Below are 14,419 nucleotides of genomic sequence, written 5' to 3' on the forward strand. Positions count from 1 at the left end.
GCCTAGGACTTGGCCATGATTTTGGTGTGCCAGCGGTGAGGCCTTACATTGAATGAAAGGGTTAAACTCAGTCTCTTCCATTTATTACAATAAGTGGCACTACAAGGACTAATCCTCATGTGCAGAGGATTCTTTTTTTTTTTTTTTTTTTTAAGATTTTATTTATTTGACAGATACAGATCACAAGCAGGCAGAGAGAGAGGAGGAAGCAGGCTCCCCGCTGAGCAGAGAGCCTGATGCGGGGCTCGATCCCAGAACCCTGGGATCATGACCTGAGCTGAAGGCAGAGGCTTTAACCCACTGAGCCACCCAGGCCCCACTGTGCAGAGGATACTTAATGCCTTTGGAAGTAGGGTGCCTATCTCATTGCACCTGGAGGCCACCTTGCATCTGTACCGTGCTCAAGCAGAGGCATTGTGGGAAACTCACATTGCTAAAGGTCCCTATGGAGCTGGTGGGTGAGCCAAAGTAGCCACCGGCAGCTGTGGGCACTGGTGGTCATCCTATACATGGTGTGGCTCTTTCTGGGGGCCCTTAGGGACCACTGACTCTGGCCCAAAGGGGGCACAGGACAGGCGCATCAGAGAAGGCTAAATGAGATGGGGACAGCCTCCTGTCATAGAAGGACACTTCCCAGGGCAGAGGCAATCCTGGGTTAATGGGGTTCTGGAGGGTGAGTCCTAGCTCAGATCATGTTTGGCTCTGGGGAATCTCCCTTCTTTCCTTCTCTAATATGCCCACCCCACCTTGCTCATCTTACAAGGCCAAGCTGGAATCCCTCCTCCTAGTCTAGGAAAATTACGCTGCCTGCCAGCAGGTACGCCCTCCTCTTCTTGGGGAGGCCTAAGTCTCTGGGTGGTTTCCTTTCGTTAAGCCTTTGCTGAGTGCCAAGTCTTGCCCTAGAGGTGTTACCTGCTTTGGGTCTCCAGACTCCCCTTGCCAGCTGGGTACCACATCTCCCATTATACAGACAAAGAAACAGAAGCTCAGAGAGGCAAACTGAATTACCTACACCATCTGTGGTATTTGATGCCAAAGCTTTTACTTCTTGTGCCCAGACTAGAGCACTCTTCCTGGGCATACCCCCAAGCCCATGGAGATGCCACTCAAAAGTCCTTACGTCAACAATTCCTGCCTTCTCCCAATGGCCAGGTTCTTTGTGAGGCCCTGAGGAAGTGACGGGGACAAAGGAGACTCAGGCCCCAGCTTAACAAGAGTCCAGTGTGCAAGCATTTTCCTGAATCGGAGATGGAGGCTATGGGCCCTGTGTGTGTGTGTATGTGTGTGTGTGTATGTCAGGAAGTAGGGACAGGAGAGTGAGGACTGGCCTGGGGAGGTCTGTCTAGTTGAGGTGGGGCTTGGGAGGCTTCCTGGCATAAGCAGTATTTATGAATGTCCTGGGTTCAAGTGGTAGGGTGAGAGTGTGTTCTTGGAGGAGGGAACCATAGGAGGAAAGCGCTAAGAACACTGGGAGCGGTCTAGCCTACTGGCTAATGGAGTGGCAAAGGGTTGTGAGAGGGAGGCTGGAGGTGAGCACGCTGGAGTGGGGATATTGCTACCCCAGGTGTCCTGGGTGGACATTCCTGATGGGCTTCCACCTCCCTTGTGTGGCATAACCAAGGCTACGACTTGCTTTGCCCATAGGAGGGTTTATATAAAGACCTCTCAGTTTCTTCTGTTCTGCTGAGCTGACCTCCCCTCAGCCCACATGCAGAACTGACTGAGGCCAGGTTCCCTGGCAGGGCTGCCCCCACCCCACAGGCTGCAGCTTCCCCTGCCCCTGCCACCCCGTGTCTTCCAGCACAGGCACCTCTGGCTAGGTAAGTAGTCTTTGCTGCCAAGCATATCAATGTGCCTGCCGTGGAAGTCCCGCCATTTCTGGGAAGACTTGATTTTTCCTCCCATGACTTTAAACTGGGGCTGGAGCCAGCTGCCAAAAGACAGAGGGTGTTGTGAGCCTCAAAGTTAGAATGTGTAAACTCTTACTACCCATGTACTCTTAATTACCTCCCCTCCTTATTTGTCTTCCTTTAACGGCCTGTCAACCAAAATCTCCCGCCTTTCCCTCTGCGCCAGCAGCCTCAATTAGGTGCACATCTGTGGCGGCTGGAACCAAAATGCCCAGCTACCAATGCCCACTCACTGCACCCAGCCTGGATACAGGTGCCTGGCACTCCTCAGATCTGTGCCACTCTGGTGCCGAAGGGTAGAGAGACATCCCCTGACATTTCTTACCAAGCTACTCAGTGTCTGCCTTGGGAAGTTTCCCACCTAACCCCAGAGGGCACCTAATCCAGAGGGTAACACCCTTTGTGCTGGGTCCCTGGAGCCATGCCCTATGGGCATTTATCCAGCAAATAGTTGGGGGAGGACACTGTGGGGCCATCCTGCCCTGGGTATGGGAGAAACAGAAATGCTGGAGACAGGTATCAGCAGGGGGGCGCTGGGAGGGGTCTGATTAGCTCAGAGCCTGTTGACTCTTCTCTGTTGAACCCCCCTATCTCCCACCCCCTTCTGTTCTAGCCTGGAGGAACTGCTCAATCCAGGTGTGGGAGTGGGGCCGTCTGGCACAATTAGGCATCTGGTTTAGTGAGAGCCCTGCTTTTCCCCATACAGGTGGCCTAGCTTGTCCTCCAGTGCCCACTAGCCCTCTCCTGGTCACAGGCCCCAAGCCTCTCAGGAGTTTGGGACCCAGGACACTGCCTTCCTCTGATAATGTTTTGGGGGTCTCAGAGTTTGGGACCTATTGGCAAACCTCACTCAGCTCTGGGAAGGAGGAAACTTTAAAATTGTCTCTTTATCAAGCCCTGGTTTGTGACGGTGGGGTGGGTGTGGGACAGCCCAGGCAGGACTGGAGAGCAAGTAATTGTTGTCCTGCGCCTTATTTCCAGCTTCTGACCTCTGCCCTCCTTAGTCCAGGGACCACCATTCTCCCTTCAACATTAAGTTGTCCTCGGGCTGACCTGTGAGTGGGTGGTGGAAGGCTCACCCAGATACCGTGAAGTGGGGCCTCTTGCCCAGGTGGCTACTGTTCTCATTCCTCCTGTTAAGCACAGAGTCTGTGGTTAGCTACTGCTGAAGGGATCTTGCCCCAAGCCAGGCTGGCGGGAAACATTCTCCCATTCTATCTGCACAAGGGCAAGAACAGAGTTCCAGGGACAATTTCCGGGGAATCTCTTGGATGCTCTCTCCCAACCCAGAGCATTTCAATTTACCAAGCAATTTCATCCTAGAAATGGGGTTAAGCACCCACACAAGCACCCACAAGGAGAGGAAACTGAGACTCTGAGAGGCCCACCAGCTGCAGCATCAGAAGCCACACCAGCCCCAGGCTTCCTGCAGCAGGCAGGAGTCAGGGGCCTCAGGACAGAAAGGATTGGATTGTGCGGTGATGAGCTTCCCAGCACTGGAGGAGTCTAAATAGAGGCTCTGCAAGCCTTGGGGGCTGGGGCTAGGGGCCAGTCTGCACACAGTGCATGCTAAGACCAGTGAAGTTAGTGAGTGGCTAAGGATGGCTGCATCCCGACATTCTCAGCCCCTCAGAACTGTGCAGCTGGACCCATGTTCTGGCTCAGGGATCCAGGAGACCCAAGCCCTTTCTTTCTGTCAGGGCATGGGGACCCGAGTCCCCTAAGAGAGGACTCTTGCAAGTAGCAAGAGCCACTAGGGGTTTGAGTTCAGCACCCATGCCCTCTTCTCTGGTCTGCTAAAGTCTGCCATTCCAGCATTAAACCTGTGACTCCAGGCCTTAAGCCTGTTGAAGGTCGAGCCCCCGAAAGGGTCACACAGAAGCCTGCCACGGGCCGCGAGGCCAGAAACTCCTGTCGCGCGTACAGCGGAGAGGGGCAGGGGGGTCCGAGGCTGGAAGATAGAGGCGCGCACCGGGAGGTCAGCCCACGGTTGGGGCGCAGGACGCGCGCGCACCGGCTCCGCTCAGCCGCGCGGGCCAGCAGGGCCGGCTCGGGGCGGCGCGGGGACGAGGGGCGCGCGGGCACGGGCGGGCGCGTGGCCGCGGCGGGGGCGCGCGGGGGCGGGCCGGCCGGGGAAGGAGGGCGGGGGAGGGCGGCGCCGGCAGGTTGGCGGCGGCCGCTATTTGAGCGGCGGTCCCGGGCCGGGCGCTCAGAGCGCTTCGAGTCAGCGCGGCGGGGAGATCGCGGCGCGCAACCCGCAGAGGCGCTGCGGCCCGTGCAGCCCCGGAGGCCCCGCGCGAAGAAGGCGGAGGAGGCGGAGAGGCCGGATTGCCGCCCGCGCCCCCCCAACCCCGCCGCCGCCGCCGCCGCCCCCCCCCCTCCCCGCGGCGCCGCATCTTGAATGGAAACATGGCGGTGCCGGCTCGGACCTGCGGCGCCTCTCGGCCCGGCCCGGCGCCGACTGCGCTCCCCTGGCCCGGCCGCGGCCCCCAGCCCGGCCCCGGCGCCTGCCGCCGGCCGTCCCGGCCCCCGCGCCCGCTGTTGCTGCTGTTGCCGCCGCTGCTGATGCTACCGCTGCTCGCCGCCCCCGGCGCTTCTGCCTACAGCTTCCCCCAGCAGCACACGTAAGTGGCCTCCCCGGCCGGCTGCGGGACCCCGGCCGAGCCCTGCGCGCCCCTCCGCCGCCCGGCCCGCGCCGGTCCCTCCCCGCGCCGGGGCGGGGGCGCTGGGTCCGGCTGCCTGCTGAGCCCGGGGACGGCGGCCCCAAGACCAGGGGGGCGGCTAGCCGCGTCCCAGGGCTTCTGGCTGCGTCGCGAAACTTCCCCGCGGTGCCCCTTATCCCCCCCCCCCCACCCCCTAACGGGGCAGAGCTAGATCTGCAAGCCTCGGGATGGGGTGGGGGGCTCCGAGTTTGCCAGCTGATTCCCCTGCCGCTGTCCGGGTGAGAGGGGGACCTGAGGTTGGGTGAGGGGGCGGCCAGCGACCCCTGCCCGGCAGAGTTGGAGCCGCGCGTCTGCCCCACGTTTCGTCCCCAGTGGGGGAACCCGGCGCTTTTGAGCCAGAGGTGGGGGACACCTCCACACCTGTCTTCATTGGCCTTTTCCTTTGACGGGAGGGACTGGATGCAGAGGAGGCAAGCACCTTCTTGTGACCAGTACCACAGAGGTGGTCAGTGTCCCTTGTTCTTGCCCCCTCACTCCTGAGGGGAAGATCCCTTGGAGAGCCCAGCTGGGAGGTGAAGGTGCTGGGATGGAGGCAGAAAGTGAATGGCAGGGAGGACCCCTGCGTCCTCTTGCTGCTGCTGCCAACGAGGGAATGGCATCTCGTGGCCCTGCCAGCTTCTGCTGGTTTTCATGGTCCTTTTGAGCCTCCTCTCCCTCCCCATGAATGAACGCGCAAACTTGGGCATCCTCCTCCGGTGAGCTTAGCCAGATGTGTCTGGGGCTCGGAGTGGGTATTCAGTGCATGTGGTCTTTAGGACAGCGGCTATTTCCCTGGGCACCCTACCCCAGACTTCTGTCAGTGCCCAGACTCCCCTCGCCACTGTGGCTTTGGGCCGTGGTGACCGCCTTGCTGTCTGTGTCTGTCTCCAGGTCTGTGGAGCTACCTGCCCCTGGAACCCTTCACCGGTAGCCAGGCCTGGGGTTTGGGAAATGAGTAGCTGGGCTGCTAGTGGCCAAGGGGAAGGTTCTGGCCTCAGGGAAGGGGGAGGCTGACTCTGCGTCATTAGACCATTTCTGCCCAAGGGTAGGAGCCCCTGGTTTTGCCTCAAAACCCGCCGACTCCAGCTTTTAGGTTCTCCCAGATGAGGGAAAAACAAACTCGGGAAAGGCACTGCTCTGAGTGTCTCTTCATCTCGTTGTTTCTTTCCTCACACAGCCTGGCTGTGCTCAGGCGGGTGATCAGTTGGCAAATTACAGGTGCCGCACGGACGTGTCCTCTGTCAACCGTCTGGATGTGTGTGTGTGTGTGTGTGTGTGTGTGTGTGTTGGGGGGTGTGCAGGGAGAGGAGAATCATATGGAAGTTCAGGGCTCGTGGGTGCGTTATTGTCTTTCATTTGCTGTGATGAAAATGGACTTCAACCACGATGTTTAAAAAGAGCAAAAGCATTATTTTTTTTTTGTTCTTTTTTCCTCAAAGCCAAGCCACAATATTTTTTCCCTAGCCATTTCATAGCTACTCAAATGAAGGTTTAAATAGATGTGCCTTTTCACCTCTTCTCCCCTCGCCCCCCTCTCCTTGCAAACTGCAGTGGGCCAGATGGCCATTGGGCCTGCATGGGTCTCCATTGGAAGGACAGTGTGAGACCCTGACCAGAGGGGACACCTGTCACTCTGTCCCCAGCAAGAAGACGATGAGGCGGGTGTGATGGCAGCGGCACATTTCCAGCTGGACTCTCTTCTCTTGTCGATAGAGTTGGAGCTAATTTGAGGGTTTGGGACATGTCTCGCAGACCGTAATTAGAGAATGAGAGCGGGGGTGGGGTGGGGGTTGTGCGCTCTGAGGGTCCGGAGGGAAGTGACTAATGTGACGACGACACACTGGGTTTACCGTGACAGCCAGCGCCCTTCAGCTGCCCTGGTCCCGCAGATGCGGATGCCCATTGATCCTTGGAAGGAGGAAGGGGAGGGAATCCAGTGAGGGCCCCCACATGACCGTGGCTGGCTGGAGCGGGGGCTTTTGTTGAACTCACATGAAAGGCTGAGGCAGCTGCCGTGGGGCTGCCTTGCGGGTGGACAGCCTCCCGGAACTCTCCTGGGTCAGTGGCCAGGCTAGGACGAGACGTTGATACAGGTGGCTTTCTGAGCCTCAGCGTCTCGGCACTGGGGTGATGACCGCTCTGTGGAGAGGGCCCTAGGTGGGAAAATCATTTCCTCCTCCACGTCTGGCAGGGCCACAGGGCCCAGCTCTGCGAGCCCCTGGGTTTTAAGCCAGCGTGGGTTTGAGGTCCGGTGGCCATTATTTCTGTAATTGCTGGGGCAGCGTGGCTCTCCGCCCATCAGGCGAAGGGACCGAGGCAGCCGCTGGATCAAGGACAGAGGAGTTGCCGTTGGATTGGGAACAGGGTTTTGGTGTTGGCTGCAGAGGGTCGGGGGGACTCCCTCACCCCACTTGGACCGAGATCAGGGTTTCAAACAAGGAGGAGGCCACAGGAGCGAGGACATATGTGTGCACGTGTGCCCTCGTGTGTTTGGGCGTGAAGTTGGGGGAGAAGGAGTCAGAGCACACTGTCCCCTTCACCTGCCTCACCATTTCCAATTCCACTCCCTCCAGCCGTGGCCATGAATGGTGAATGGCCCCCGCTGACCGCTGAGGGCAACTGCTTTGCCTCTCCCTGCGTCTTTCTCCCGTCTGTCCTCTGGCCCCTCCCCAGCCCCCTTCTTGGGTCCCTCAGCTCCACTCCTTCTCCACTTCCTTGCCCAGCCTTCTCATTGCTCTGTGCCCACCCTGCCCGCCTCTTTTGTGGGACCTCTGTCCCGCTCTCTGGCGTCCCTGGCTTTCTCTGATCCCCGTTCTGTGGGGCCCTGGCTCAGCTGTGCGCCTGGCCGCACCCTCTTAGCCCCACTCTGCCCCATGATGGCGCCGGCCAGCACCTCCCTTCCTCTGGCAGGCCCGGTGGGGACCAGAGAGCGGCCTGAGGGGCCTGAACCCACCCAGGAGATTAATGACAGCTGGAGTACGTGCTCCTTTTCCTGAGTGCCCATGACGGGGCACGCGTCAGTCTAGCTACGGTTAATGGGGGGTGACGTGTGTCTGTCTGGGCCTCTGAGCCCGCGCCTTCACCTCCCTGTGACTCTCCCTATTAGAGGGAGGCAACATCACACATCTGGGTCCCCCCATCTCCCCAGTGACCTGCCGCAGCTCTTGCAGGAGGGAGGGGCTGAGGCTTCATAGCCTGCTGCCGCCACCCCTGGCATGCAGAGCTGCCAAGTGCTCGCGTCCTTCCCGGTGTGGAGCATCTGGGGAGACCGTTGGCTGCCATCCCCCCTGGGCCCCACCCATATTGGGCACCTCCTCCGGGCCAGCTATGTCAGAAGAGCTCCTGAGAAGGTGGGGGAAGTGTTTTAAGATGAGTCCCCTCATAATCTGTGGGTGAGTCTCACACTAGAGTCTCAGTCACACTAGGGTCCCCAAGGAGAGACTGACTCGCAAGTGGAGTGAGCTCTTCTACTCTCAGGGCCTCCTTTTCCTTCCTGCCAGTGTGCAGGTGGGCAGCACACGGCACCTCAGATGTGGATGGGCGGACCCTGCAGGCTCCTCGGAGAAGGCAGCTTGCGCACATGCCGCGTGTCAGGCATGTAGGCCCGGCAAGGCTCAAGCAATGGCCTCCAAAGCTGACCCCCTTGTTGGGGTGACCTTGCTTCAGTTTCCCCAACTGAGATGATAGAATCTGCTCAAGAGTCTGGGGGTGAGAATTCCTGCGAGGGGAATGTATCCTCTAAACATTAGCAGCTGGCCCTAAGGCTGCAGCCTGGCAGGCCCCGACCCACCAGTCTTTCTACCCTGCTCCTGTGGACTGAGCGCCTTCCTGTCTCCACTTTGCTGCTGCTGTCCCCTCATCACTGCATGCTTTCCTCAGGGGTTTAAATACCTCTTTCAAGGTCTGACACCCACACCTTCTGGAGACCTCTGGGTTGTGCCCTTAGCTCAGACTGTACCCACCCACGTGGTATATCCTCTCCTAGAGGACAGACACTGGGCCACCGCCCTCCGTCACTCCCTGAAGCCCGGCTTGACTGTAGTGGGGAACATCACCAGGTTAATGGTGGGCCTCCCCTCAGTGAGCTCAGGCCAGGCCCTTACCCACATCACCGCCTTGACCTCAGAACCTGTGCTCATGCCCATCCCACAAATGAGGACGCTGAGACTCGGAAAGACGAAGGTCCTGCCCAAAGTCCCACAACTTCCAGAAGCAGGCCTGGAAGAGGACTAACCTGTTCGATGCTTAGCATCCCTGCCAGGAGCTTGGGCACATCCAGGCAGCGGGCCCAGGAGGTTGGGGGTGGGGACCCAAAACCTGGGGCTTTGTAGGAAAATGAAGAGGCCTAAGACCTGTGAGGCACGCCTAGGTCTTCCAGCTGTAACCTTTCCTGCACTGTCCCTCTGTTCTCCTGGCTCTCAGGCAACCTGGAGGGGGCCTTCTTCCTCGTGCCATGGCTGCCCTGCCAGCCCACGTCCACGCCTTTCCACTCGTACACAGGTGATCCTGGGGCTGCCGACTCAGGTTTTCCTCTTCTCCAAGGCTTTGAGTCATAGACCAGGCCTGCCTGGCATGGAGGGGTGGGCAGGAGGGACTCCCGTCTCAAGATACCAAGCTGCCATCTCCCCCTCCAGATTCCAGTATGATTCCAGAGAGAAAGGGCGTGGGGGTGGTTAGTGGAAACCTGAGTCTGGATCCTCCAGTCCCTTGGCAGTTTCATTGGCCTCAAGGGGACTTCAGAGGACTCAGACCGCAGAGACCTTAGTAAGGTGTCCCTGCTGTAAGGACAGGTGTGGCCTGGAGGGCTAGGGTACTATGCAAGGGCCAGCTGGAGGTTTGGGAGTCAAGGTAGGTAGGCCTGTGACATAGGCCTATCTGGCAGGTAGTGTGGTCTGGGGGTTGGGGACTGGTCTCTTTCTCCTTCCCCTTCCCGTACCCCCGGCCCTGCTGCTGTCCTTGCTGGCTTCTAGATTCAAGATCTGCCTCAGGAGCTAGTGACCTGTGCCTTGAAGTGAGTGAGCTCAGGGCCTCAGGCGGGGGTGGGGGTGGGGGTGGAGCACCAGGGTCTGGGGTACCGTGAAGGCAGGGGGGTGCTTTCCACTGCTGGCTGCAATCCCTCCAGCCAACTGGGGAGCTTCTGTTCATGTCAGGGTGGGTTTGTTTTTTTTTTTTTTTTCCTCCTCTGGTGCCTACTGTCTAAACAAGAAGCTACAGAATCAATATTCGTATTCCCAGAGGGAGGTGTATGTGTGGTTTTTGCTTTTTTTCTTTTCCCTTCCTCTCTTGTCCTGTGTAACCTGAAGAGCCTTTTGAGCTGCCTGTGGCTAAGGTGGGGGGGGGGAGTTGGCAGTGCAGGTGACCACCAATGGATTGGGATGCCCCTGGGGGGCTTACACATTCCCCATAGGGATCTCTTAGAGCTACCCTATGGGAGTCAAGGATGCTGTCATTTAGGCCCACACAGTCTGAGCCCGACTTTCTGCAGGCATGACCTGGGGGCTTGGCTCCATCTAGTAATGCCCTGCCATAGGTTTGTTGTCCCCGGGCCTGATCCTCCTCACAGGCCACCTAGTCCTTCTCCCATCTGAGCTGGGCCCCCTCCTTCTGGGGCTGGTCCTGTCCACAATGGCTTCTGGCCACTGCTGGCGCTGGTGCCTAAGCTTGTGGCGGATGGGACCCCACAGACCAGGAGACCCTGTCTAGCGGGGCTTAGGTGAGGGGACTCTTCCCATGGGGGACCTGAGGGGCCTTGCCTTGGGTTAGCCTGGTCCTGGGGGCCCTCTGTCAAAGGCATTTCCAGCCCAATCCTGTCAGCGGGGTAGCTGGCAGAGTGGTGACCTTGGACAAGGCCCCTCCTCCCCCTGGGCCTCAGTTTCCTCTCTTCCAGGTTCTTCTGACTCTGACATTCCAGTAGCCTGAGAAGATGGGTTCAGGGTCATCCCGTTCCTCTTCCCAGCACTTTAACCACAGAGTGAGGTCTGACCCCCAGCCCAGCTAGACCCCACCTCCTCCAGTGTGAAGAGCCTGTGCCTCCCCTACTGACCCCAGGCCACACTTTGGGTGTCTTGACGCTGCTTCTCAGACTGACCCACTTTGAGCTCTAATCAACCTAATTGTTTAGCAGAGAGGGAGGGCAAGGGAAGTCTTTCCTGCTGATCATTAACGAACTCTTCCCACCTTGGCAATGACTCTGTTAAAGGAAGGGGAAGAGAGTGGTGAGAAGAGGGAGGAGTCATCCCCTCTGCCTCTCTTCCAGGCCCTCTGTAGACGGCGCGTCCCTGGCTCCCACCTCGATGCCTTCCTTCCCTGCTGGCCACATCTTTCTGAATGAGGGCCCTGCTTAGAGCACACCCACCTCTCACCAGCTGTGTGACCTTGGGAACATCCTTAGCCTCTCTGGATCTTGGGGCCTCCTCTGTAAAATAGGGCTCCCTCGAGCGTACTGCCTCACAGGGCTGGGCTTTGAAAGGTCCTGAGGGATGGGCCTTGCCCCTGCCCGATAAGGGCATGTGGATCCTGACTCAGTCTGTGAGGGGTCTTAGTCCAGCCAGGTCTGCACTCCAAGTGCCGGGCACCTCTCCCATCACCCACAACAGCCGCAGCGTGGCTGGGCCCTACTGGCACCCAAGACTCAGCAGTGGTTCCCACATCTCTGCTCCTGTGCTTGGCCCTTGCCTTGGCCTGTGTGTGGAAGTATCTGAGTGTGTTCGTGTGTGTGTGTGTGTGTTTTGTGTGCTAATGTGTTAGCTGTGTTCATGTGAATGTACACTTGTGTGAATGTCCATGTGCATACAAAGATGAGCTTGTGTGGGAGGGTGTGCATGTGTGCCCCTGTGTGTGCCTGCTTGTGCATTATTTGTGCACATGCGTGTGGGGGTGTGTGTGCACATGCTCACACATACACATAGGGGTAGGTGCATGAGTGCGGATGTGGGTGTGGCCTTGTGTATGCATGCACATCCGTGTGTGCAGGCAGATGTGGGGTTTATCTCTCTGTCCCCAGAATGTGCTCTTGGTGCCCACCTCCTGCACGTGCCTTTGAAGTTAATGCCAGAGCTCAGCTGGGCAAACGCTGGCAGTGGGGACTAAAGAAGCTGGGTTGTTAGGACCAGTGTTTTGCAAACTTTTATGTCAGAAACAGCCCGAGTTAAGGCTGATCTGGAAAGTTTGATCATCTACCAACTGGCTCGATGACAGTCTGTGAAGGAAACATACAGGCTGCATCCTTGTAATTCAAATTTTTGCAAATTGAATGATATTTAGATACACTGGAGGACTTGGGACTCAGAGAAGTTTGGTGAGCCTTTTATAAAGTGAAGCATCTTTGCAAACAGCCCTTCCTTTGGGAATCTGAGGGGGTGAGCATGGAGTTCAGGGTGCAGGGAGAATGGAAACCCTTGCTGCGTGACCTGGCATTTTTCCCCCTCTTAGAGTGGGTGCTTCTCATTTGCACACCAAGGGAGGGGGACTGGCATCCCTTGGAGCATGTGCTGTAGGTTTGGGCTTCTCCCTCCCCCCAAGGAAGATATTTGTACAATCAGTTACAGGCACGATTTGGGGTACAAGAGCTTGATGATCCGCACACAGTCCTCTATTTAGGGCACCTCCCACGAAGTCTCTTCCTTTCAAGGATGAATTTTTGTCTACTGGGTCTTCATAAACACACAGTCTGGGTGCCAGCCCTCAGGGCTGTTGTGCACCCAGCTGAGCTCTGGCCCTGATCTGGTGGGGTGTGGCAGCTGAGAACTGTAAGTTTTGTTCTCCTGGCATTCTCAGGGCCCGTGCGTTATGGGTGCTGGGGTGGCCTAATGTCCTCCACATTTTGGGAGGGGGCTTCTGCAAAGAGCAGAGGTGGCTGAGAAGAGCCCTGGAGGCTACAAGACCAGTGAGGGTTCCTGGGGGCAGGGTGCCTGGGCGGGACCATCTCCTTGGGTGGTATGGGCCTTGCATGGTTGCCTGTCTTGGCAAGGACATATCCCAACCACAGAAGCCCCTGGGGACCCAGATACTGCCATTGTAAGACAAGGAAACTGATGTCTGAGGTGGCAGAGAGGAGCCCTCAGGCCCCACATGCCTTCTGGAGGACAGGGCCCCCTCCCCAGTGCTCAATATAGGTGGCTCAAAGAATGACCCCAGCTTAGCTGTCCTTGCACTATGACATGCAACTGGTTCTTGTAATAAAAATGTCCCTGGAGGGGCGCCCAGGTGGCTCAGTCAGTTAAGCATCCAATTCTTTTTTTTTTTTTTTTTAAGATTTTATTTATTTCTTTGACAGAGAGACAATGAGAGAGGGAACACAAGCAGGGGGAGTGGGAGAGGGAGAAGCAGGCTTCCTGCTGATCAGGGAGCCCCACGTGGGGCTCTATCCCAGGCACCCCAAGCATTCAGCTCTAAATTTTGGTTCAGGTCATGGTCTCAAGGCCATGAGATGGAGCCCTGAGTCAGGCTCCGCACTGGACATGGAGACTGCATAAGATTCTTTATCTTCCTCTGCCCTCTTACCCCTGGTTCTCTCTCTCCCTGTCCAAAAAATAAGAAAATAAAACCCCTGACATGGGATGCAGGAGCAATTTGAGGCCTCCTTTGGCAAGTCCTGTAGAGCAAGGTGCCTGGGTGGCTGGAGGCCCCGGCTCCTGGTCTCCCTCTGGGACAGACGTTGGGGCCTCCCTGCCGGTTTAGAGTCAGCAAGGCTTCCAGGGTACCCTCAGAAGGGACCGCTTTGTCCCCAGGTGGGCAAAAACGGTCTGATGTATTCCTACGATGGGTAGAGGCTGCTGCTCGACTCTGAGCTTCCAGCCTGACGTGGCATTTTAGCAGTGATAACTTCTCTCTGCAGCCCCGTGTTCTTTGCCCGCCGGCGCCGCCTAAAATGCTGCGTTTGAAGCCTTAAAGGTCAGGCCTGGTGCCGCTACCAGTTCCAACAAACAACAAAACAACCCACCTCAGCCCTGCCCGGAGCTTCATTTATTAGAAAAGAGAAAGAAGCTGACGAAACAGGCTTCGGTGCTGAGGTTGTCACAGACGGACATTGCTTGTTTACCCCTGTGAGCTGAGGTGAGGGTGGATTTGGAAAGAACCTGAAGTCTTCCCTTCTTTCCCTGGACCCCCTAGGCACGCTGCAGTGTCTCCTGCTGAGGGGTAGCGATGACCTTGCACCCCGGAAGCCTACGTGGGCACAGCCCCACCTCCCAGGCTAGAACTGGAGGCCCTGCCTGGGCTGGCTCCGGGCTCTGGCCACTAGCCCTGTGACCCTCCAGGCTCTAGCCAGGCCCAGCCACTTGCAGGACCTAGTAGGAGCACTGGCCTTTGTACCTTTTGGCCTTTGCGCATCCTATCCCTCTATCAGGCCGGCCTGCTTAGCCCAAGTTCCAAGGCAAAGAGCCTTCTGACCAATGGCCTCCTCTGGCTCCCTACCCCTGTGGGCCTTTCAGACAACCCTATGCCCCAGTGCATAGGGGCTTCCAGGAGTAGGCATTGAGCTGATAACTACCCCTACAAAAGGCGAGTCTGAAGAGTATATTTGGCTGTAAGGAAAAGAGGCAGTTTTTGCATATACCATGGCAAGCACAGCATGAAGATTTTTTCATCATGGTTAGTCCCTTTATCCTCTGACAGGAGCCCAGAGGTGGGTGAGTGGTAGCTGTCATTGAGGACCAAGTCCACACCTGCACTCTGCCTGTCTGGCCTCACTTTTAGTGGGGCTGTTCTGTTCTTGGCTGACTCCCCTCATGGCAACATGATGGCTGCCATAGCTCCAGGCATCACAGGTACCAGACAACAGGAGTAAAGGGGATACTGGGTTCCTCT

General features: G+C 57.6%; 1 protein-coding gene across 4 annotated transcripts in view; it reads left to right on the top strand.

The window, feature by feature from the left end:
- Positions 1-4,087: 4,087 nt before the first annotated feature.
- CACNA2D2 (calcium voltage-gated channel auxiliary subunit alpha2delta 2) overlaps positions 4,088-14,419 on the top strand; it is a 138,702-nt gene continuing 128,370 nt past the window's right edge. For 2 of the 4 annotated variants that reach the window (XM_045079470.1, XM_045079474.1), the window contains exon 1: positions 4,088-4,534. In XM_045079470.1, the coding sequence (XP_044935405.1) occupies positions 4,320-4,534 (215 nt within the window). In that variant the 5' untranslated portion in view covers positions 4,088-4,319. The remainder of the gene's footprint in view (positions 4,535-14,419) is intronic. The other 2 variants (XM_045079483.1, XM_045079487.1) reach the window with 1 other exon arrangement.

Source organism: Mustela putorius, unplaced genomic scaffold (assembly GCF_011764305.1).
Source record: "Mustela putorius furo isolate JIRA1106 unplaced genomic scaffold, ASM1176430v1.1 tig00000095_pilon_pilon_pilon, whole genome shotgun sequence".
Taxonomy (NCBI): Eukaryota; Metazoa; Chordata; class Mammalia; order Carnivora; family Mustelidae; genus Mustela; species Mustela putorius.